The sequence below is a fragment of the Thunnus thynnus genome, chromosome 24, assembly GCF_963924715.1.
Source record: "Thunnus thynnus chromosome 24, fThuThy2.1, whole genome shotgun sequence".
Taxonomy (NCBI): domain Eukaryota; kingdom Metazoa; phylum Chordata; class Actinopteri; order Scombriformes; family Scombridae; genus Thunnus; species Thunnus thynnus.
This window is the reverse complement of record NC_089540.1, coordinates 3,573,246-3,597,048: the sequence shown is the minus strand read 5'-3', so window position 1 is coordinate 3,597,048 and position 23,803 is coordinate 3,573,246. Positions and strand designations below refer to the sequence as shown.

The following is a 23,803-nucleotide window of genomic DNA, read 5'->3' as shown; positions in this document are numbered from 1 at the left end:
AGTATTATTAGTTATGTATAATTCTGATCAATTCTGAATTTGGCCTATAAGATACCCTTCATGTTTTGTATAGTAGTTGTAATTTTCCATCATTTGTATATTACTTCATGTAGCAGCCTGATTGTGGTTTTCTTTGGTTCACATGTATTAAGGAGGAATAAGGAACTCGTTTGCTTGTATCACCAGCTGTGTGACGGGAAAAAAATGTTCATATCTGGAACTCCCTATTAGACTACATTTGTTAATATACAGCATAAACGTCCTTGAGAGCTGCAGACATTCTCAATAATGTATATTTTTTAAATGAATATTTATTGCAATTTACGAGTAGAATTATGATTATCATCAACTCATGTTTAGCCATTTTAAAAGTGACTTCCTCATATTCTTTAAGAGTTGGTAGTGATTCATCTCGGTGACTGAATGAATGACTGTTTTGAATAGTGGACACCTTGGGGAACAGCTTGACAAGCAGCTGCGCCCTTCCTCAAAACACGGGCACACCATCAAACCTGACGAACTTTACTCCGCTGGACATTTATTGCCCTACCTTTGAAACTTGAGTTGAGATAATATTTAACAGCGAAGCCAGCGTGTCGCATAACTTCAGTTTTTCGCCGTGCGTGAAGTCGACCGGATCGATGTTGTGATTTGGACGGATATTAGTTATACACTTCACCTCAGCGCAGAAACAATGGTTGGTGGTGGCTTGTTAATACTCACACATCGATGTTATGATGAAGTATGCTTCACAACTGGCAAGGTACGAGTCTTTTTCGAGCGGTTTGCTGACTTTTTGCTGACTTATTCCTGAACAGGTTTCCATCGCCAAGGTGCTCCTCGGAGTCTTTGGGGTCGCAGTCGTCGTCATTTTGATAGCGGTACCCACGGCTATATATTTGCAAGGTGAGTATTTGCTATTAAATGATTCACATGTTGGTATTAATGCATCATCTGTGGCCTGACGCGCCGTTAAACACATCCGAAAGACATTACGCACGCGTCATTACGCACGATCCGTTTGGACTGTTGTTAAATGGCACCATTTCAAAATACTGATAGGAAATATGTAGCAATTAAACTCTCATAATTTCCAAGAATAGAACTAGTTATTTTTATTTTATTGCATTTATGGTATAAATCAGCTTGGTTTACGTCACAAAGGGATGATTACAGTTTATCTGATTCAACACACGCATGTGTTTAAATTGCTTCATACGCGGTCAATACACACACTGACAATTCCCATAAATACCTCAAGCACGCACTGACGTAAGAAATATTCCACCGGTCATTATCAGTTACAGTTTTTTGCAACACTTACGTTTTTTTATGGTAGTGACCATGATGTGTGTACATGTTATCATATCTATAACCTGTGACCTTCAGGTCTGTGCCAGGTACTAACTGTCTAACATGTGTTGCAGAGGATCAGGGCGGAAACCAGAATCAAAGATCTTTCACCCTGGAGGATGTCTTCAACAGTTCACTGAAACCAAGGTCCTACAGCATGAGGTGGATCTCAGGTGGGAGACAGTTTATTGTCAGAATTGAACCTGTAAAAAAAGAGTGATAGTGGGTGGAGGTAGGATATGATGACATGGATTAAAGCCAGGTGTGTACTGTGCTATCATTAAGCATGGTTTATTATCTATCAGCTACAATAATCATCTTTGTTCTAGTTACTGATTCACTTAGGTAAGTGTTTATGTGTTCAAGATATGCTTAAGTAATGCGTAATTACTGCAAGATCTGTGATGATTAAATGCAGGAATTAATGCAGGATGTATCATGTGAAGCTGTTTTTATCAAGGGCAAGTCAGATGAAAACATTCACATGTTGCTGCATTATCCAACAATCAACAACAATCTACAGTGATGTTGACAAGTCATAATCAGATTCCTGTGGATCCTACAAGGTGCTGAAAAAACTTTTTTTTTTCATCTTCTGCACACAAGAAATGGACTTGTTCGCACATGAGGTGGATCCTCTCAAACAAGATATTATTTTACGTGCACAACAAAAAAACAACGATGCACACGATCCATAACTTCTGAGCACAAATATGTTGCGTTCATGGGCAACCAAATGTTATTATATCTTTCAAGACTTCAGGGGCTCTGTAGACTCTTGAAAACATTAATAATAGGTTTTTCTTTCTCATTTCATTTCAGTGTATATTCTTGACATATGCTTAAACATGTCTGTCCTTTCTTCCTTTATTCATCAACTAGCACCTGTTAGATATTAAGTTTTTTCACAAGAACAACAAAAATGAAAAAATTCAGGCTGCTAGTTGGATAAAAAACAGCTTCATATTTCTATGATAACATGTACTTTTCTGTTTTGAGAGAGGCTGACCCAATGACCTTTTCTATCTAACTGGATTCCAGATAATTTGGTAGCACTTAAATCAAACAAATTTGGGGAGTGACATGATGCAGATGAAAAAAAGCAACACAGCAGAAGCCCTATTATGGGTCAAAAATGCTGGATCCTACAACTCCCATATCGAAGCTTGCCCCTTAATGCTTTCAAAATCCACACGTCCAGTTTCAGGCTTCCTCTTGAAAATGTTCAAGATAAGCCTGGTGACATCACTATGACTTTACCAGGGTCAAAACTGACAAAGCTTCTCCAGAGCCACAGAAGACATCATACAACTGCTTTGACAGGCTGAGTAGTATGCCTCATGAAGACTGAACTAACTTTATGTATACATAGGTGGAGTACACATTAACCAATTACATAAAGTCATGGTGACTTGATCATTTCTAAATGGTGAGCACAGGAGATCATGATACACTCTGCCTTACTTCATGCATTAAATCATCATGACAGCTGCATTAACTTCCTTAAGTGCGTGTTTTGCACTATCATTATGAAGCGTTACTGTTTAGTTCATGTCTGTAGGAATTTGCATCAGTTGTCTCCTCTTCCTCCACAGATCATGAGTATCTGCATAAACCACAGGATTCAGTCATCCTTTTCGATGTGCTCACAGGAAAGCAATCAGAGTTCTTGAGCAGTGACAAGTTTGTAAGTCATCCTCCTCATGTGCATCTGTGCACCTCTTTTTACAGAATCAGCATAAACCACATCAACATGAAAACGACATCCAAACAAATGTAGTGTTGTCTGTGAGGTTGTGAGAAGTTGTCTTTTTTTTGTTTTTTTTTTTCTTTTCAGACAGAAAAAGGAGCTAATGATTACCTGCTGTCTGCTGACCTCAAATATGTTGCATTCATGAGCAACTATTCCAAGGTAATCTTAGTTTTTATTCACATAGACTATCAAATCTGATTGATATTAAAAGCTCCCAAGTAACCACACAGCACCTTGTTTTGTTTTGGTCCCGTTAGCTGTGGAGGCATTCATTTACAGCTTCATATTCATTTTATGACCTGAAAAAAGGGTAAGTACCTTAACTATAGATGTCATGCACAATTTTAATTATGTTAAATTAATAAGTTTTGGGATGCTAATGGACAGTTAAATCTTTGCATTTATGATACTGCAAGGCACTCTAGATGAAAGTATCTACAAAATCTGTGTCTGTGATATGTGTGCAAAGTAGATAACTTTATAATATTTATTTTAACATAAAATATCAGTGCAGCAGATGCAGAGAATATTTGAAGAGCCAGCTGCAGCTGCAGCTGGAAAAGTAAGGCTCACTACAGATCCACAAATTTCTGAAGCATTTTTTTCACTTCATTTCAGCACATTTCTTGGATCTGACATGCCACATAAAGTCCAGTACTTTGCTTGGGCTCCTGAAGGACACAAACTGGTAAGCTTAGACAGACAAATGACTGGTTATATGTATATAACTAAGTGACAGTCCTGCTTTGAGGAGGGTGATAGATTATCAAACGCCGCCTTTCCTAAACACTTGTGTAAGTTAGAACAGAGTGGAAAGGGTTCTAAATGGGAGCCTGGGAACAAATCAGGCTGCCTTTTATGGACTCATGGGTTTGTATTTTTCTTGTATTTGTAGGCCTTTGTTTGGGAAAATAACGTGTATATAAAGACCAGTCCTAGTTCACCGCTACAGCAAGTCACTGTCAATGGCAAGGAGAATCAGATTTTCAATGGGATCCCGGACTGGGTGTATGAAGGTAAGTGGCAGATGACATACAAAATTAATGTCAAACTATAAATCAACAATCAACACCAGTGGCAAGTACATTTATTTATACAACTACTGAGATATATAACATAAAGACATGAAGGATAGGATATGAACATATGCATAACATCAGTGGTAGAAAGTACCTTTACCTTAGTAATATACTTAATACTATTTTTAGCTACTTGTACTATACTTGAGTATTTCCTTTATATGCTACTTTATACTTCTACTCCAATAGGCTATATTTCAGATAAAAGTGTTGTACTTCTTTCTCCACTACATGTATCTGACAGCTATAGCTGTTGAGCTGCTGAATTAGAAGACATCTTGTGTCCAGCAGTTAAACTTTTGAAATGAAACATGTTTACATATTCATCAATTCTGGAATTTTTAATGAGGAAGAAGTAGGAAGTGTAATTTTAAGGATTTTAAAATGGTAATTATACTTTTTTTTGGTGAAAATGCTTATACATCTTAATACATGTTTGGAGGGGACCTTTAAAGATTGAGTACTTCTTCCACCACTGATGAATATTATACATGAATTTAGAGAATCTGTAACCCCAGGGTCAACTGAACAAAGATATGCAACAGTGTAATTTCATCAAAATATGTTTTTTAAGCTATAAGGTTGAATAATTATCCAGTAGAATACTGAGGAAATTCTTTAGCTGCAGTGAAAACATTACAATGAACCATACTGCTGCAGTGTTTGCATAAAAGAACACAGATGCACTGCAGCTTGCAGGATTATCAGCACATGCATTTTTTAGCACAAGTGATCTAGAGGGAATTGAACCTGACCTTCAAGAAGTACCCTAACACAGTTTCACTCTTTCACCTTCCCAGAGGAGATGTACTCATCCAATCAGGGTCTCTGGTGGTCACCTGGAGGGAAGCATGTGGCTTATGTTGAGTTCAACGACACAGAGGTCCCCAATATAGAGTACAGCTGGTACGGAGATAACCAGTACCCCAGCACTGTTTCCATTCCGTATCCAAAGGTGGGTTATCCATCCAGGACTTGTTTCACTCTGATTGTGGTTCAATATTTACACTCGATAGGAAAAATCATTATGATTATCTGATGTATCTTTCTTTTCTTGTGCAGCCAGGTGCTCCCAACCCTACTGTGAAACTGTTTGTTGTGGACACTGACAACACATCAAAAATTGCTGAAGTTGTTGTTCCAGAGGCATTCAGGGAAATGTAATGAAACAGTTTCTACTATGTGGTTAAAATGTGTGGCAGATTATACATACTACTATCCGCCAAGAAAATCAGAGACAAACAGATGAGTTTTCCAGTTTGTCATGTTTTTGGTTTTTCACCCACAGTGAGCACTACTTGGCCACTGTTACCTGGGTGACAGATAAACGTCTGGCTGTCCAGTGGTTAAAGAGACTACAAAACCACCTCATCCTTCAGATCTACAGCTTTAATGGATCCAGTTGGGTTCCTGATGAGGTAAAACAGGACGTGCTGAACAACAAGTTTTTGTTACCTGAAATATTATGCTAGTGTTACACAGAGAAACAATGCACGAGATTCATGCAACTTTACTGTTCACACAAACCATTTCAACAGCAATAAAACATGCATACAACACTTTTTAAAGCCTGGGAAAAAAGGTATCGGTTTTATAGACCTGCACCTGGTTTATTCTGACTTAATTGCCTTCATGTCAGCTGCTAACATGACACCAGCTGCCATGCATTGCCAGGCTAAATTTAGCTACACATCAACAATGTATTGGATAGGTTCACACTTTTCCAAGTCTGTCCTAAAACAATATTCACATGTCCACATGTATATTGAAAGAGTTATTGCTTGCTGTGAGTGTTCCTCTTTTCATACTGGCTGTAAAGAGTTCCCTTCCTTCCTTACTAGCATGCTGATATTTGAGTTTCATGCTCCAATTAAATATGTAACGGCAGGCTTGCCGCTTGCCAAATTTCTCATGTTGGCTAAAAGGTTTCAAAATCATATTCTGTATTGCAAAATCTTTTGAGGTTAGGCTGATAAGGCTAGTATATGGTTATAAAAATGTAACTTAGTGCAGCTATAAACACTGATTCTGTATCTTGCTTTTTACAGCATCTGGAGGTGAAAAGTTCCACCGGTTGGATTGGACGGGTATGTCTCGTACACAAAGGACAAATCTAGTGATATTTTAAATTTGTCTTATTGTCAACAAATCCCACAAAAGATCAAAACCTGATATACAGTATCTTATTCCTCTATGCTTTTGCCATTGTTGTACAAAAACACATTAATGAGTCCCACTGCTGCACTGGGTGACATGCTCCTTCATTACCAGAACACACACACTGTAGTTTATTTTGACTAAATCCCACACATACCGTCCTGCTGTCAGAAACACTCACTAGAGCAACAAATGTGTATTAATCCACTGCTGAAAATAGTCCCCAACAAATGCACTATTTCCTCCTGTGTGAGTAACATTTGCTAAAAACTACAGTGCCCAGCTGTTTTAGGGGCTGGGATTCACAGACACAGTAGGGAAGTTTGAAATTATTAAGAAACATTGTTGGTTTTGGTCTTTTCACAGTTTTGTTGACAATAAGAAAAATATAGCATAATGGTAGCCTTAACATTTAAAGTCACTGTGCACTATGCTAATATACTTGTTCTTCCTAGTTCTCTCCACCAAAACCAGTTTTTGCCCCAGACAAGAACAGCTATTACCTGTTAATGAGTGACACCAACATGTACAAGCACATCCATCATGTGGTTAAGGTAGGTGGAATGATTAGTCCGGTATTACACTGACTAGTTCAGCAGCCAAATCTGACCTAAGAGAAACATTATGTAGGTTTTCTGTAACATGCTCCCACCCACATATACTCTGTTCCGAATCATTCATGCAGGGCAAAACTACACCGATCACCTCTGGACAATGGGAAGTCATTGACATTCTGAAAGTCACTCCTGATAGTGTGTAAGTAGGATTTATCTGTTGCTTTACAGTTGTATACAAATGCATAAGACTTGACATGCACATAAGTCCTCTCTCATATTTCCACAATGTATGACTGCACTTCATCTTATACATACACCCTGGAAACTTTGATCTGCTTGAAGTTATGATAGAGTTGCAGAGAAATGTGTACAAATCTACACATCAGCAAGGTCTCATGAACTGAATTCACTCTTTGCTACAGTGTGAAGTCTCACTGCTCATTCATACCAATTATTCCACAGATATTATTCAAGTAACCAAGAGGGCAGCAGGCCAGGAGGAAGGAATGTTTACAAGTAAGGCCTTTACTTTGCTGTTTGTTACTTCACGGCAGCATTTCTTCAGACTAACAGTATGTGCATGTCTGTGTGTCAGGTTGACCAAAGGAGAGGCCAAGTGTCTAACCTGTGGGTTTGATGCAGAAAACTGCCAGTATAACTCTGCTTACTTCAGCCACAATGCATCCTTCTACCGTATGAGCTGCAGTGGTTAGTTTTACTTTTTTACTTTCCCTCTGACTTTTGCTATATACCACTGTTTGTGTCTAAAAATAATATTACTGTAATTTTTACACAAAGGTCCTGGCATTCCTCAATATTCTCTCGTGGATAACAGGGATAGTAAAAGTAAGTCACAAATTTTACAGTTGAAGCTGAAATGATTTCAAGGAGAAGGCATTATTTATTCTTATGAGCTTTCTCTATTTTTACATTTTTGTAGAGATGAATGTTTTGGAGAATAATGACGCATTTAGCAGCCTGATATCTGACATCCAAATGCCCACCATGCGTCGTGGTACCATCAAAGTTGCCGGATACAGTAAGTGAATTCAGCAACAACTAATTAACATTCAATATTTAACCAGTGGTGGAAAGTTCATTTACTCACATATTGTACTTAAGTTCAAGTTTGAGGTATTTGTACCTTATTAACCTTGATTGTTTGTGTTTTCTTGTTGAGTTTGGTGTATTTTAAAGGCTATTGCAAACTAGTTTAGGCTCTAAATGCTGTGGTATGGGAAACTGGTCCAAGCTATATACTGTACTTGTCCATATAAAAAAAACATTAATTTAATATTAGATAAATGCTGTTTTTCTTATTTCTACTCCACTATAGTTCTGAGGGGAATATTGTACTACATTCATTTGACAGTATTTGACTTGTCAGATTAATATTTTACATAACAAATTTAACATGATAAGCTTATAAAATACAATAATACCTATATTTTTTCAAAACTGAGAATAATCAATTCATGTCTTTCTATTGACGTTCATATTTTTGACAGATCTCTGGTACCAGATGTTTTTGCCTCCTGGCTTTGATGAATCCAAGAAGTACCCCTTACTAATAGATGTGTAAGAGTTTATCCAAAAAAACAATCAAATAAAATTATAAAATTAAAACAGCTTTTCAAAGGAGGGCTCATAAACTGATATTGGCTCAACCTTCCAGGTACGCTGGTCCCTGCAGTCAGAAAGCAGACTTCACCTACAGGGTGAGCTGGTCCACCTACCTGGCCAGCACTGAGAAAATCATTGTCGCCAGCTTTGACGGAAGGGGAAGCGGTTTCCAAGGCGACACAATAATGCATGAAATCTACAAACGTCTGGGAACCTATGAGGTGGAAGATCAGATAACAGCAGCCAAGTAAGGAGAGCGAGGAGCAGTTTAGACAAGTCAATGCATCTCCAGCTCAAACAAACAGATTCACCCTTTCCCGGGAAAGCTTGATAAAACTGGATTTTACTTGTTTCCCTGGTTGAAATGTTCCCAGGTGACAGATAGGAAATGTCACAAGCATCAGTAAGGACAGCAATGAACAGAAGGTCCAGTTTAGACCCTGCCCTCATCTAATTTATCTTTTTTTTTCTTTTCCGTATTTTAGGGAATTCATCAAAATGGGCTTCATTGACAAAGACAGAGTTGCTATTTGGGGTTGGGTAAGTAGTCAGAACACTTTGTATTAAAACAAATTTATTAAAGTAAGAGAAAAACAAGAACAACTGTGATAATTAATGTTCCTTAAATAATATGCAACACATATGTGCTATTTCATAGTTCAGAGGGCAATAAATAGGCTCTAAAAGTAAGTTAATGTTTCACCCTGCTGTCAGTGAGCTTGCTCTTTACTCAAGACCAGAGATGAGCTACAATGATGAGCTGTCTATTTTTCACAGTCTTATGGTGGATATGTGACATCGATGGTCTTGGGATCTGGCAGTGGAGTTTTTAAATGTGGAATGGCAGTCGCTCCTGTCTCCAAGTGGAAGTATTATGGTATTTTTTTTTATCCCTTTTTATATTAACAACATTTCCAGAGATGGTTCAGTCACTGCAATGACTCACAATATCTGCAATTATCTGTTTATTCCAGATTCCATCTACACAGAGCGCTACATGACTGAACCTTCAGACAATACCTTATTCTACGATGTAAGTTTCACACACTCATGGTCAGAGTACTAACTTTCATCTCTTAACTATGTTGGTTATTAGTACCTATGCCGTTGCCTGTGCTCCCCAATAAATGCAAAATCTGATTGTGTGCAGAACTCAACAGTAACTGCCAGGGCCAAGAATTTCCATTCAGTGCAGTATCTTCTGGTTCATGGAACAGCTGATGGTGAGTTTTGCGGTGTTTATATTTATTAGATTTTTTTCTAATTTTTTTTTATACATTTCTGTTATACAGTAATACCAGGTGTTTTCTAGCTACAGTACACCATCCACAACACAACACAAACAAAATCTGAACCTGTATTCATTAGTGCATATTTTAGCCAGAGGTCCAAATTCTGTTCCATTACCGCAGTGATTCCCAACGTGGGTGCCTTAACAATAGACCAAGGGTGCTGCAAAAAATTTGTCTTTTTCAATTTTTACGGTAATTGTACATTTTCAGAAAAATAAAAATAATTAAATATGCAATTATACGCAGCTAAGATGCTGGTTGTCATAGTAACATAACACACTTTCTGGTTTGTGAGTTTTCCAGATGGACAACAGTCAGACATAGCAAGTGTCAGAGCAAGCAATGGAAATAGTTTAAAAAGGAAATGCCTATTAGTGCTGGGCGATATCACAAATTCAAGTTTTGAAGTAATTCCACCATGAGTATACTGTATACCAATACATTTCATAAACAAGAATTTAATATAATTTGAAGTAGCCTAAATAACCTGGACTCAGACAACAGTACTTATGTTAACTAAAGCCTTTACTTACAGCCTTTTTAAGATCATGAAACACTATTATACATATTGCATTTTATGTGTAAAATTTAATGCAAAAGTAAAAAATGACAAAAATACAGAACTGACAACCTGCTTTAACAACATCTTTGTGAGTCACCTGGAGGAAAACTGGGATCGCAGTAAAAAAAAAAAAAAACTTATGAAGAGGTGCTCTAGTTTTAAAAGTTATTTATGGTAAAGAACACCAATAATAGATACTGTATGTATTGTAGTGTAGGGGTTTTGTCATCACCATGAGGTTGTAAGGCAACCAGTGGAGACTCCACTGCTCCACCACTAGTTCCAGCACATAATTCCCCCGTGAAAGCAGAACTTGTCGTTTTTACATTTTGGTTTTTATATGGATGTACGTCTTAATGAGCTATAACATCTAATGAGTTAGCTTTAGAGGTGCTGGTAGGCAGACTTTTTACTTTTTACCTTTGGACAGAGCCAATATAGCTGATTCCCTCTGTTGCCAGTCCTTATACTAAGCTAAGGCAAACTGAAAGAAAGCAAATAAGCAAATTACCCAAATTGATCTACTGCTATTAACATAGATATTCATGGTGCCAAGAGAGTGATTTGTAATAATATGGTGAACTCTTGACCTTTAGTTTACTGCCACCATCAGATTAAACTTTTGTCCTTGAGCAACTCTTCAGCAACACAACAATTTTGAAAAGCAATTGTTGAACTTTTATTAAATTTGCAGTGGAAAATCAGAGTACATGGTGACCTTTCCTAATAGCATCACCCTAAGACATAAATATCCACTTTCCACTCAAGATATTTAATTTATTCTAATGGGCAGATAGCCTTATCTTATTTGTTTGTTGTGTTTTTCTAGACAACGTTCATTTCCAGCAGGCAGCTGAGATCTCTGAAGCTCTGGTGAACGAGCAGGTGGACTTTGAAGCAATGGTGAGTCTTCTCTGAAGGACATTGTGCTTTCTGAAGAATCTGTCTGTCATTATGTAGAGAAAAGATTTGACCTCAATGATGAGAAGAAAATCTGCTCCATGTTGAATAATGTGAATTTGTATAAATAAATATTCATAAATATGTTTGTCATCTTCTTTCAGTGGTACACGGACAAGGATCATGGGCTGACCGGCTCTGCCTATCAACATGTCTATACTCACATGACTCACTTCCTACAGAGGTGCTTTGCATGAAGTTCACTGGATCATTAAGATCTGATTTCATGGCCTTGTGAATAAAGAATCATTTTTGAGATAAAGACTTATAATTGTAATTGATTATTAGTACTCCAAATGTCAGTAAAAAGTCTTATTTCATTTTCAAATGTACCTATTTATGAGCAGAAACTTAATGAGCACAAAGTGGTCAATGTTTAAGTCTTTCTGTGTCGTTGATACTTTAATGGAAGTGAAAATTCTCTTTGGAAGAGCTTTTTGTTTATATTTTCTTGCATATATTTAGACTCTTCTGCTTCTCTGGAAATTAAAGTTTGTTTGATTAATTTAACTTTTAAAGAGGTCATTGCTTGACTTTGGATAAACATAGATATATGTGAAGGTTGAACAGTGAAACTGTACTTGTACTACTTGGACATTCAAGAGTGTTTACATTATTGTATGCACAGAAATGTAATGACCCACAGTAATTTTAGACAGTTTTACCAAATTCATGAGAGTGTTGACTGTTTGATGTAATAACTGTTTTCTAAAATAATAAAGAATAAAATTGTGAGAAATTTGGTTTGAAATATCTTGTGCTTCACCTGGTTTTAATGGGAAATAGAGCTGCACGTCATCAGCAGCAATAATAACCCAAGTGAAAACATATAATTCTAATAGAATAGGGCCTAATATGGACCCTTGCGGTACACCACATGTAATAGGAGCAGAAGAGGATGAAAAATAACCAAAGGTAACTGAAACTGATGTTTCAGATAAGATATAAAACACTCAAAGGCCTTACCCTGAATACTGCACAGTTATGACAAACCAAGAGTATGGAATGATCAACCCTATCAAACACAGCAGAGAGGTACAACTAAATTAAAATGGCCTGATTTTCACAGACTAAAGACAATAGTTAGTCATTTTGTACTATGGTACATCCTGAAACCTGACAGGAATTCATCCAACATGTTGTGATCTGAAAAAAGGAACAACTTGTGAGAGAACAACTTATCTGGACCTGAGATAAAGATGACAATCTCAAGATTGGCTAGAAGTTATTGAGTACAGTTGAATCTCAGTTCAGTTTTCAGCCAAGTTAGCAGCATGGCTCTAGGGAAGGCAGTAATGGTTGGTTGGTCCATCAGGTTGGATTTGTATAGACATTCATGGTGCCCTGAGGATGTATCCTAATGACTTGACTAATGGTGATCCCCTGACGTTTCATTTAACACCACTATGAGGTTCACATTTGTGGTTTTGAGTGAAATGTCTCAACAACCATTGGATCGATTGACTTGAAATTTGCTACAGACATTCATATTCCCCTCAGGATGAGCTGTAATAACTTTAGTGATCCCCTGACTTTTCGTCTGGTGCCCCTATCAAGTCTACCACAGTCTCAGCTCTACTTTGCGTTAGTGCTAAATAGCAAATTTTAGCATGCTGATACATATGTGCAGAAAATTCTCTTGGTTAGATTAGTCACGGGGAGCATGTTAGCATGCTGATATTAGCATTAAGCTCAAAGCACCTCTGTGCCTAAATGCAGCCTCACAGAGCTATTAGCATGACTGTAGACTCTTTGTCTTGTTTTCCAACAGGTTATCTTGATTTAAGGTGTTAAATAGTCAAAGTTTTGTTCAGTTAAAGGCTTAATAACACCATGCTTTAAGGAGGATAGGACGTAACCACTGACAAGGGAGGTGTTTATTCTGAATACTGGGCTCAAGTGTATAAAATTCTTCCAAGGAAGGCAAGTTGGAATGATATCAGACAAAGAAGAAAAGAGTGGTGACATCTTATTTCAGTTTCAGTGATGGAAAGTAATGAAGTATATTCAGTCTACTTAAAATTTTGAGGTACTTTACTTGAGTATTTCCATTTTAGGCTACTTTATACTTCTTCTCTACTACATTTCAGAGGGAAATTTTAATTACTTTTTAACCCACTACATTTATTTGACACTTACTTCTAAGATTAACATTTTATATACAAAACATATGATGAGTTTATAAGACACAATGAGATTAAACTAACCAACGGTATGTAAAGTTGTGGAAACTAGCTCCACTACCACCAACTACAACAGTAAAATAATGTTTACACATTCATATAATAATATAATATTTAAAAATGTATCACTCACAGGAGCCAAGTGCCTTTACTTTGATACTTTGAATACATTTTGTTTACAATATTAAGTTGTTTACTTATAATACTCAAGATAAGTAGGATTTTGAATGAAGGACTTTTTCACATTGTGGTATTGGCACTTTTACTTAATGATCAGGATACTTCTTCCTCCACTAGTCACTAATTTTGCTGATAAAGAAATGTAAGATTAATGACAGTAAGGCTCAGTACTCTGTTTGTACTGAATTAAACTTTAGGCCTATGGGATTTTTTTGGAAAAAATATGAGAGATGTTTTTTTGTAGTTGTTTTTTTTTCAACACACACTATATGGGACTAAACTACCTGGTACTGTATGTGAGAATCATATGTCAGCTGCATTGCATGAACATTTGCTTTCATAGAACATCAATCTTTATTGAACAATGACCCTTGTAAACCAGAAGTAACTGCCACTGATGCAAAAAGCAGTCAATGTTTCCCATCTTCTAAATTTGATCGGAAAGATTCCACAAATACTGACTCATCTTTCACTTATGACTGCACACATATCACTTCCCATCATGATGACACAGTAGCACATTAAGGCATCTTCCCTACTTTCTGTTTGTCAGGATGAGCTGTGATTGTTTGATCTTAACACCTAAGTACCAGAAGGCATCACGCATGAATAGCATCTTTCCTTTCTGGACAAATGCTCGGCTTGTCGATTCGGCCAATGCGACGGGGCCCGTGTCTAATGGGTTGAGAGTAACAGGTGGATCTGGCAGAGTGATGAAATTGGCCCACCTGAGGAGATCCATCCTCCTCCAAGGCTTACAGTATATAAGACCACAAGGCAAGAGAGGGGGGATAGATACAGACACCAGGAACAAGCAGAGGAACTAACAGCACCGTTCTTTGAAGGAAGAAAGAAGAAAAGGTGAGTTGCATTTTGTTGCAAAGGTGAAACCACTTGTCTTCAGCTTACTGATCTGAGCTGCAAACTCTCTTTGTGTCTGTGCATGTGCTGATCTGATAGGTTATAACAATGAAAAGCATCTATTCCCTGGCTGGCATCCTTCTGGTCCTCGGCTTTGTCCAGAGCAGCTGGCAGGTTCCTCTGCAGGAGGCTGATGACAGCTCAAGGTACAGTCAAAAGATAAACTACATCTAAACTTATTGAGGTTAAGTTTTTGATTAAATTTTGTTAAAAGGACCACAGGTTTTGCCACTTTTTAGCACTTTTGAATTAGAGTGTAAATATTACACTTTAATACAAAAGTACAGAAACAGAAAATTCTCTCACACAAGACTGGGAGTCTGGAATCTACAAGAGGATGAAAAATATATGATTCATGAAAAAAGACATACAATCTGGCTAAATTATAGGTAAAATGTATGTAAATTAATGTAAAATGGGTTGTTTTCAAATGAATTCCAAATAGAAACAATTACAAGATATGAGAGTTTTCAAAGAAACATGAGACAATTTACACAGCTTATATGACGCTCCACAGAAACCAAATCATCTGTGGCCAAACTGCAAGCACATTGATCAAAAATCTGCCAAATGATGGTATAATCATTCAAACTGAAATTTAGTTACTTCAGAGACATCAAATTAGACATTATACTTTTAAGTGAGAAGTTTTATACTGTATGTCATAGTCTCCCCACACTTAAACACAGTGGATGTGTATCCTCTCATACACTTTCTCCAGAGGAATTATGATGCTGCAAATATCAAATTTCTAAAATACAGAAAGAAACTGAAAATGAATAATTGATCCTGCTTCAAACCTGTGGAGAGAAAATATGCTAGGGAGATACAGATGCAGTATTTATTACCCCAAATGAATATACTAAATATGATTCAAAGTGCAAGAGGGAATATGGTGAAATCTATGCTAACTTATTTATATTATGGTGTTGTTGGTGAAATTTTAAAATAATATTGGGTTTTATGTTAATAGAGAAAAAAACATGTTATAAAAATTTGTCTATTGGTCTAGATTTTGTTTTATTCATCTTTTTAGGAGGAAATTACACCCACAACTGTACAAAAATGAATTATAAATTATGAACCCAATTTGGACATAATTAACCAAATAAATTGATGACAATAAAGTATTTTTAAAAATCTAAGGAATCTTTGAAAGTGTAAGTGGGTATCATTCTGTGAAAATCATGCTATGATACCTATTTGTAGTTTCTTTAAAGTCTTTATGTAACATACTTTACAACATTTTAAAATCAACATGAATGTGATGGTTAAAATGTGCCCTCCCTCCTGTAGTTTTGAGGCAGACAACACATTAGCGGACGAGCCGGGGGAGCTGTCAAACATGAAGAGACATTCAGAGGGAACATTCTCAAATGACTACAGCAAATACCTGGAGGACAGGAAGGCTCAGGACTTTGTTCGGTGGCTGATGAACAACAAGAGGAGCGGGTCAGTGTGTAATATATGCAAAAGTTACCATGAGAATCCTAGAACATGTGTGTTGTTTGACCCTTTTTCTTGAACAATGAAACACAAGCTCCAGATGTTGGGATTAATGTTTAAGGGGCTAAACAGAAGTAGTGAAAGATACTAATCTTCATGACAAGCCCTGTATTCAAATCTTACAAAAGTATTATTGGCTAAATATACTTAAAGTATCATATGTTAAAGAACTCGTACTGCAGAAAAATGGCCTCTGTGATTGATATATTATTATATTTGACTATTTAACTATTTTATACACATTTAGTTTAGTCCAGAGGTTGTGAGATGACTAATGGTACAGGAAAGAAGAAGAAAACTAACTTCTGCTGCACAAAATCATATAGATTTTTAGGACTTTTCTCTAATCTTTAAGATGTCATTTTGGTAGAACTGCTAACAACTCAGACATCTGTCACAGGCCAAAAAGTGTATCAACCACTTGCTTAATCTTTAACAATGCATTGTATTTTATAACCTGATCATATGTTTTTTTATGTAAAAGATCACTATGAGATGTAAGCAGTAGCTGTTGCTGTTAAATTAATGTATTGGAGTGAGAAGTACAATATTTCTCTCTGAAACCTATGGGTGTACTTAAGTAAAGTACCTCAAAATTGTACAAAGTACTGCTAAACAGGGACGTGACCCCTTTATAGACTTTATATTTCAGGCTCAAATAGTATAGCTTTTTTTCTTCAAAGTATGATATAATATGTACTGTATTATAGCTATTCTGGCTGAGTATTGCTGTTTGTTTTTAGTGCTGCAGAGAAGCGCCACGCAGATGGGACCTTCACCAGCGACGTGAGCTCCTACCTCAAGGACCAGGCAATCAAAGACTTTGTTGCCAGGCTCAAGTCTGGGCAAGTCAGAAGAGAGTAGGCTCTCCTTCCTTCCTTCTCCTCCTACAGTGCTAAAAAAGCCTCACTGTGTCTGATTCCACCATGATGAGAGAGACAGAGACATCTTGAGTCAGAAAGAAAGAGCTAATCAACTGCCTGTCGTGCCACTCTACCTTTTCCTTTCTTTGCTTTTTTTTTCTTGATGTTCCTTGTGGTTGTGCTAAAATAAATCACCTGAACTTTTCCACTGTGTTGATTGATATGTTCCTACACTGTGTGATGTTTGTGTGAGATGATTATTTTTTACATAAATCATGCAACCAGTCAATGATCCAATCATGAAATGATCACAGCAGCACAATGTCTTCAAATAACAACGATAAAAAAACTACTGATGATGATTTTCTGATCACACATGAGAATTCAAATGGCAGGTTTCCACATTTGAGGGTTACTGACCCTTAATGGGCACTGTTTACATTGTGTGCCTGTGTACACACTCAGATCTGAAATGGACAGGCAGGGTGGGGCGTTCAGCAGGAGGCATGTAGATGGAACCTTCACCAGTGATGTGAACAAGGTCCTGGACTCCATGGCTGCCAAGGAATATTTACTCTGGGTCATGTCCTCCAAAGCATCAGGGGAGAGGTAAAACTGAGTCACGTGGCTGAGGTTTCCCAATCTAAAACACTGATCTGATCAATGCTAGAGGTCTGTTTTTACTTGTCAGGCGTGAATGTGATTTTCTCTCTTTTGCAGCAAGAAAAGGCAAGTGGACCAATGAGACGCACTCTTCAAGGAATCCCTCTGTGTGCTGCAGAGAAAGCCATATACAGGAGGAACAGAAAGCCATACTGCTTTGCATGTTGTAATGTCAACGCTATATTTAAATTTGTAAGTCTTTTTTACTTCACAATGTCTTGCAAAGATACAAAAACGACTACTCTTCCATAGGTTTTACGGTGCACCAGAGAGAAGAAATGAAATTGAGGGCATATTTTTTCTACAAATTTAAATTATTTTCTATATTTTTAAGGTGAAAACAAGAACACAAAAAAGTTAAATCTCAGGTAGGCCTATAGAAAACATATGTAGTGTAGTTGGTTTTCATTGCATATTATTAATCCGCTCTGCAAAATAAAGATTTTCATTGTGTGTTTGTGCCATTAGACTCATTTTCAAATACAAGAGCTCAGCCTTGATGTGTTGATGTGAGATAATAGTATATAAATTATGTCCTGATAATGTCAGTATGTTACCTGATGGTATAGATGTTATAAACTTATGGAATGACACATACAAATTTGCATATGAAACATTGTTATGATTGAACTTTAACTTTGGCTACTTTTAACTTCCATACTTTTCCACCAGTTTTCACTGCTAAAGTCAATCCATTAAAAAAATTATAATATTTGCTTCACTGGATGTGCAGCTCTCAGGAGTCCTACAAGGCCAATGGATATATATGCTTAAAAGAGTGTTCTACTGACTTAGCATTGCCCTCCTATGACATTGCCGGATTCACACTGGACAGTTTTTAAAAAGGGATCAAAATAGATGCAGCAGAACCACAAATATTCCGTGCACCTACATTACCCACAATGGTGTGTTATATTAGTAGAGATGAGAATTGGAACTCCACACACCCAGATTTTTGCATTCAGCGTGGACTCAAGTGAGATCACTTCTTTAAATCTGATTTTGCTTTGGCTTTGTGCAACATTTTTCACATATGCAGTAGTACTCCGAGTCCCCAACACCAGGAAACAGATGAGTAAAATCATTCCCCTTTAAATGTCAAGGATGTAGTGTAAAGGTTCTGTTATCAGACCAGTCCTAGAGAGTACAGGAATTGAGGAAGGACTCTTCAGAGGACATCATCTTGTGACGCCTGAGTCAGTAAAACCTAAATTTAGAATATCATTAATGTCCCTGAAACTTGGTTTTAAATCCTACAAATTTCTATACAACATTAAATATTCATTATCAAATGTGCAACAATCACAGTTAGACTTTGGAAAAAGAGTTTACTAGTCAAAAACATAACTGCTATCAGATTTTGACTCAAATCTTGCTAAATCCAGATAAGTGCAGAGAAATAAGTGATCATTGAGAAGACCACACACACACACACACACACACACACAAACAACAGAAAACCTCTCATGTAAAATAACAAAACTCTTGAGTCTGTTGATTTAGGATCCCATCGCTCAGAGTAAGATTGAGAAAACATGTCAAAAACAGAAGTTGTCCGGTTTTAGAGAGATTTGTTAAAGAAGAAACAAAAGTGTATGATACAGTAAAAGATATTGTGAGCATAAAGGGACCATTTATTAGTGATTCAGAGCATTTAACTGCATCTCAGTCTTCATTCAGCATAGAGCCAAGAGTACAAACACAAGGAGTAGCTTCAAAGTTAAATTACTTCAACACATTATTGTGGAAACCATGATTTACCAGTGAAAGTATTCACATTGACAAAGATCCAGGGAATTAGTTTTTAGCTTTTTTAAAAAATATTTTAGAAAAAACATGGTATTCAGGATTTCTGTGCAAGAGTGAAATGGCACATAATGAAACTCAAAGAAGACAGTTACTCCGAGTCTCCCATGTGAAGAATCAGGAAAAGGCACTATACAGTTCAAAACATGCCTGCAGGAGTGCAACAGTCTTTACATATTCCTCCTACTATTTCTGACTTATGATAATACTTCATACTATGCAGTCGTTTTACACAAGGATGGCAGTCTCTCTGGGAGTATCAGCCCCTGCATCATGGGCCAGAGATACAGGCACCTCCTGTACCTCCTGCCATACGGAAGCAAGAGAAGCTTCAGCCTGAGGGTGGAGGGTGCTCTCTGCTCTCTATCTCCCATGAGGCCAAAGGCTCAGAGCTCCTGAGGTCAAAGGTGGAGACAAGGAGGCCAGTAACTACACACCACACACTGTATTTGGAGAGTACTCTGGGGAAATGCAGAATAGTACAATATTGGGAAAAAATAGCATTTATATACAGTAGCACAGTGAGAATGACCTATTCTATGTCAGAAAACATCAAACATCTGTCTTGAGGTGCTGCTCACTGGCTGACCTCTGACCTCCCTGTGAACATGTGCCAAGCATGAGAATGAATAAAGTACCACGTCATTCAGGAGAGTTGGTTTAATATCTTTATTTATGCTCTCACTCACTCGCTCTCTCATCCTCATGAAACAAATTACAATTTAACAACAGATTTGAACTCATAGTTTTCTATACAGGTGACTTAAATTATTAAACAGAAAGTGTACAGCTATCACTACCAAATTTAAGGCAGAATTCCACACAGAAGTGGTCAAAATATTTGATATTGATATAATTTTGACCCATTATTAGTTTCTCTATTTCAACTAAGAACCATCAATTAGACAATGGGAAAAAAACATCTACAACAAAACCCTGCCTTCAACACTGACGTCATGTTAGTAATATATTAGTAACATTTTACATGAATAAAATATACTATGTATTATACATTGTTAAGACTCTTTACCGCTTATTACATGTTGCCCTTCCCAGAAAAAAGGTATTATTGCATCTCTAGAAGTAACCATGGTCCTGCAGTGAGACAGTCAAGTCTGTTTTGTCATTTGCAGGTGGTTTTTTTTTTAAAAAACAATTAGCTTCAGATGCTAACACATTGAGGGTCATTTGGAGAGGAGATCACATGTCCATGGATGACACTTACTGACAAGATGACAAAGAGTATGGATGTGGAAAACATACAGCTGTCTGTACAGTCACCCTAAAGTTCAGCATTTGCAAATTTGATGAGTTTTTAAAAAGCCAAGGCCAAGTAGCTAGAGATACTGAAAGTTCCCAAACTATGCTGCCATGCTAGCTTGAAAATGTCATTTTCCAAAAAGCTGCCCCGCAAAAAATACTTTCCTCAAAGGAATAGTTTAATATTTTGGGAAATATGCTTATTTGCCTTCTGTTGCTGAGAGTTAGATGAGAAAATTGGTAGCAATTTTATGTCTGTATGGTAAATATGAAGCTATCGCTAACGTAAAACCATAATGTGTTGTTTTTATACTTTGGTTTTGTACGCTAAGCTAACCAGCTACTCTAGCTTCACATTTAGCGTACTGACATGAAAGTGGTATCAATCTTCTTGACTAACTCTCACAAGAAAGCGAAAAAGCATATTTCTCAAAATGTCAAATTATTCCTTTAACTTACTGAGGAATGCTTTACTGGAGGAATGACGTAATTTGTAAAATAGCAATGGAGAAGAACATGGAGTGATATGAGCTGTCACTGTTACAAAAACATTTAGATATACAGAATATATAAAATGTTTATTTAATACTTTCAAAAAATTTACTAGATTTGCTATATAGCCAACTCTTTTAGATACCAGTGAAATAGATTAGTATTGGCAAATATCTACTTTGTCTTAAGATTTCTATTGTGAGGTGCATCAAGTCAATAGCGGCATTAAATTCTGCACACAAAATCCACATATTTGTGGTTTTCTGTGGCAGGTTTTTAAAAGGACAACTTGCAGTTGTTGTTATTGGAAAAATATAAAAACATACAAAATACAAATAAAGTAGATTTAAAAATTGTTTAAAATTTTCACTTAAATTGGCCCATTCACAAGTGTCATATAATTCTGGCTTCCTTCTGTTGCTGGTATCACCAAACATTGATATACATAGAAAAAGAACACAAATGTGCATCGGTTCCTCATGTTAATACTGTTTCTAACAAATTTTTCTTTGTTTTACACAACTTGCACACAGACTTACATGACAAAAACACAGTGTAGCACAGTACAAAGGTGGTTGAGTGTGGCACGGTATAGTTTTTTTTTTGTTTTGTTCTTTTTTGATCTACTGATTGACAGCACAGTGGCACCGTCCGCCAGTATGTGTCATCACAAACTTGTCTCCCTGTCCAAGCTCCTCTCATGCCTCCGCCGCTTGTGACGCTTTTCACCGCCACTGGAACAACTGCACGAGAAAGTAGTAAATATCACAAAAGGAAACAAGCAAATATATTGAATTTATGTTAATCTTCTGTACGGGAAATGGAACACACAGGTGCAGGATGCAAATGCATTGCCAGCTGGCTGACTGAAATGTGTACTGGCTATCAGTCAATCAATCCCGATCACGTTGCATGCAAATATGTCTCATAAAGCTTTATAGCAGTCTACCCTGGCATTGACATATACTGTAGGGCTACTAGTGAGTGAGATATAGTGCTATTAATTTTACAACTTTTACAGCATGCGAAGGCTGCATTTAGCATTATAAATCATGTTTCCTTGAAGTAACATGCACACCCAGGCCATGCTATTTACAATCCACCAATATACATTTATTACAAATTTCATTCTCTATTGATTCAACTCCCATCACCAAATCATAACTTGCAGCACACACCAACACTGTTTTCATCATGGCATGCAACAATCAACAGTTGGCAGCAGTAAACAGAAGACACAGGACAAGACTCTCCATGCTGACAGGGACTGGGAACGACTTACCTTTGGGTTATCAGCTTCTGAGAGGTTAGGAAGGGGAGCTTGGGGGTGGAATGGATGGAGAGAGTCAGGCAGGAAATACTATGTTAGTCTACTCTGTGGGAAATCTGAGAGGGCAGGGCTGCTCTTAGATAAACCCTTCCATCTAAACATACTAGCCTCTCAGTTTCCTGGAAAAATATACAGTCAATGTTCCATAATATTTTAATAATAAACACCTGCCACTGCTTGCTTTAACACACTATAACCCTTGAAATTGTTATTTTTTGACCCTGCAAAAACACATTTAGGATTTGAAATCAATAAATCTCTACATTGTTTTTGGTATTAAAGCCCTGTGATGTATAAGTAATACTGATCTGGATGTCTGAGAGTGATGTGGATAAGGAGGCTAACCTTTTAGTGCTTGGTTCCTTCTTAGTGCTTTCAGCAGGGCTGACACTCTTCCACACATTCCCGAAAGATCCTTTGGACATCTCATCAGTGATGTTAACTGTGGCTGGGTCACTCCTTCAAACACATCACGGAGGAGGACAAAAATGAATACATATGCACCTGTTTCTAAGTCTAACAAACACACATGTTCTCATTGGGGTCATTTTAAATAGCATTAAGTGTTCCTGTTGGGGAACTCAACTTGTCTTGGGAGTGGTACTACCTCCTAATAAGCCGTAAAATTACCCTCAGGGGTGCAAAATTTTGAAACTCATTCAAATCTTTTTGAATGTTGGAAAGCAGTGGAGCACAAAAGAAATAGTTTCCAGCTGGTGAACTTGGAATATTGGTTGAAAGAGGACACCTTTGTAACTGCAAGCATGTATTCATCTGACAAGATTAAATTTATGTGTGAGGAGATATTACTTAAATAGCCTGTCAGCTCAACAAAAATGATTGAATGAGTCATGAAAAAAATCAATCTGGGAGATTTTTGGAAAACTTTTAAACCCCCTTCACATGATCATTTCTCTACACGGATAAAAAAATAATGAAGTATTACTGGCTGTTTCAGTCATATCACACTGGACTGGAGCTGCTGTCAGACATTGAAAAACACATGTTCAAGGAGGAGGCCAAGAGGGCAGTTCATCTTTTGATTTGCATTTCTCTCTCATATCTCTGTAAGTCTTTTTCATTCACTGTTTCTCTTTGCTATGGTCTCTCTCACTCTGTGTTTGTCTGACAAAACAGTGCAGTACATTTTACACCTCCTTTTTCTAGATGTTAAATTTCAGACATAAATCAGGTGCAGCGGCTATTTGTATAAATTTACTCCTCCCATATTTTGCGCTTCTAAACAGAAACATCTAACAATAC

At 37.0% G+C, this 23,803-nt stretch overlaps 3 protein-coding genes across 8 annotated transcripts in view; 2 read left to right on the top strand and 1 right to left on the bottom strand.

Moving 5' to 3' along the window:
- Positions 1 to 425: 425 nt before the first annotated feature.
- Positions 426 to 12,075, top strand: LOC137177136 (dipeptidyl peptidase 4-like). The gene is made up of 26 exons (XM_067583261.1): positions 426 to 697; positions 819 to 906; positions 1,428 to 1,526; positions 2,949 to 3,040; positions 3,191 to 3,265; positions 3,364 to 3,416; positions 3,725 to 3,794; positions 4,002 to 4,122; positions 4,986 to 5,140; positions 5,248 to 5,345; positions 5,474 to 5,603; positions 6,234 to 6,272; positions 6,798 to 6,896; positions 7,028 to 7,098; positions 7,362 to 7,415; positions 7,495 to 7,607; positions 7,698 to 7,745; positions 7,840 to 7,938; positions 8,408 to 8,477; positions 8,575 to 8,769; positions 9,008 to 9,062; positions 9,300 to 9,399; positions 9,497 to 9,555; positions 9,673 to 9,745; positions 11,206 to 11,279; positions 11,441 to 12,075. The coding sequence occupies exons 1-26, from the start codon at positions 695 to 697 to the stop codon at positions 11,531 to 11,533; spliced, it is 2,226 nt and encodes a 741-aa protein (XP_067439362.1). The 5' UTR covers positions 426 to 694; the 3' UTR covers positions 11,534 to 12,075.
- Positions 12,076 to 14,435: 2,360 nt separating this feature from the next.
- Positions 14,436 to 18,105, top strand: LOC137176952 (glucagon-1-like). The gene is made up of 6 exons (XM_067583000.1): positions 14,436 to 14,560; positions 14,660 to 14,766; positions 15,917 to 16,072; positions 16,870 to 16,986; positions 17,455 to 17,598; positions 17,710 to 18,105. Exons 2-6 carry the CDS (start codon positions 14,669 to 14,671, stop codon positions 17,732 to 17,734), a joined length of 540 nt encoding a protein of 179 aa, XP_067439101.1. The 5' UTR covers positions 14,436 to 14,560; positions 14,660 to 14,668; the 3' UTR covers positions 17,735 to 18,105.
- A 2,008-nt stretch (positions 18,106 to 20,113) lies between these two features.
- LOC137176746 (sodium-driven chloride bicarbonate exchanger-like) overlaps positions 20,114 to 23,803 on the bottom strand; it is a 49,372-nt gene continuing 45,682 nt past the window's right edge. For 5 of the 6 annotated variants that reach the window (XM_067582643.1, XM_067582647.1, XM_067582642.1 and 2 more), the window contains 2 exons: positions 22,886 to 22,999; positions 20,114 to 21,953 (listed from right to left, as the gene is read on the bottom strand). In XM_067582643.1, the coding sequence (XP_067438744.1) occupies positions 21,878 to 21,953; positions 22,886 to 22,999 (190 nt within the window). In that variant the 3' untranslated portion in view covers positions 20,114 to 21,877. Of the gene's footprint in view, positions 21,954 to 22,492; positions 22,531 to 22,885; positions 23,000 to 23,803 lie in introns of all 6 variants that reach the window. The other variant, XM_067582646.1, reaches the window with a different exon arrangement.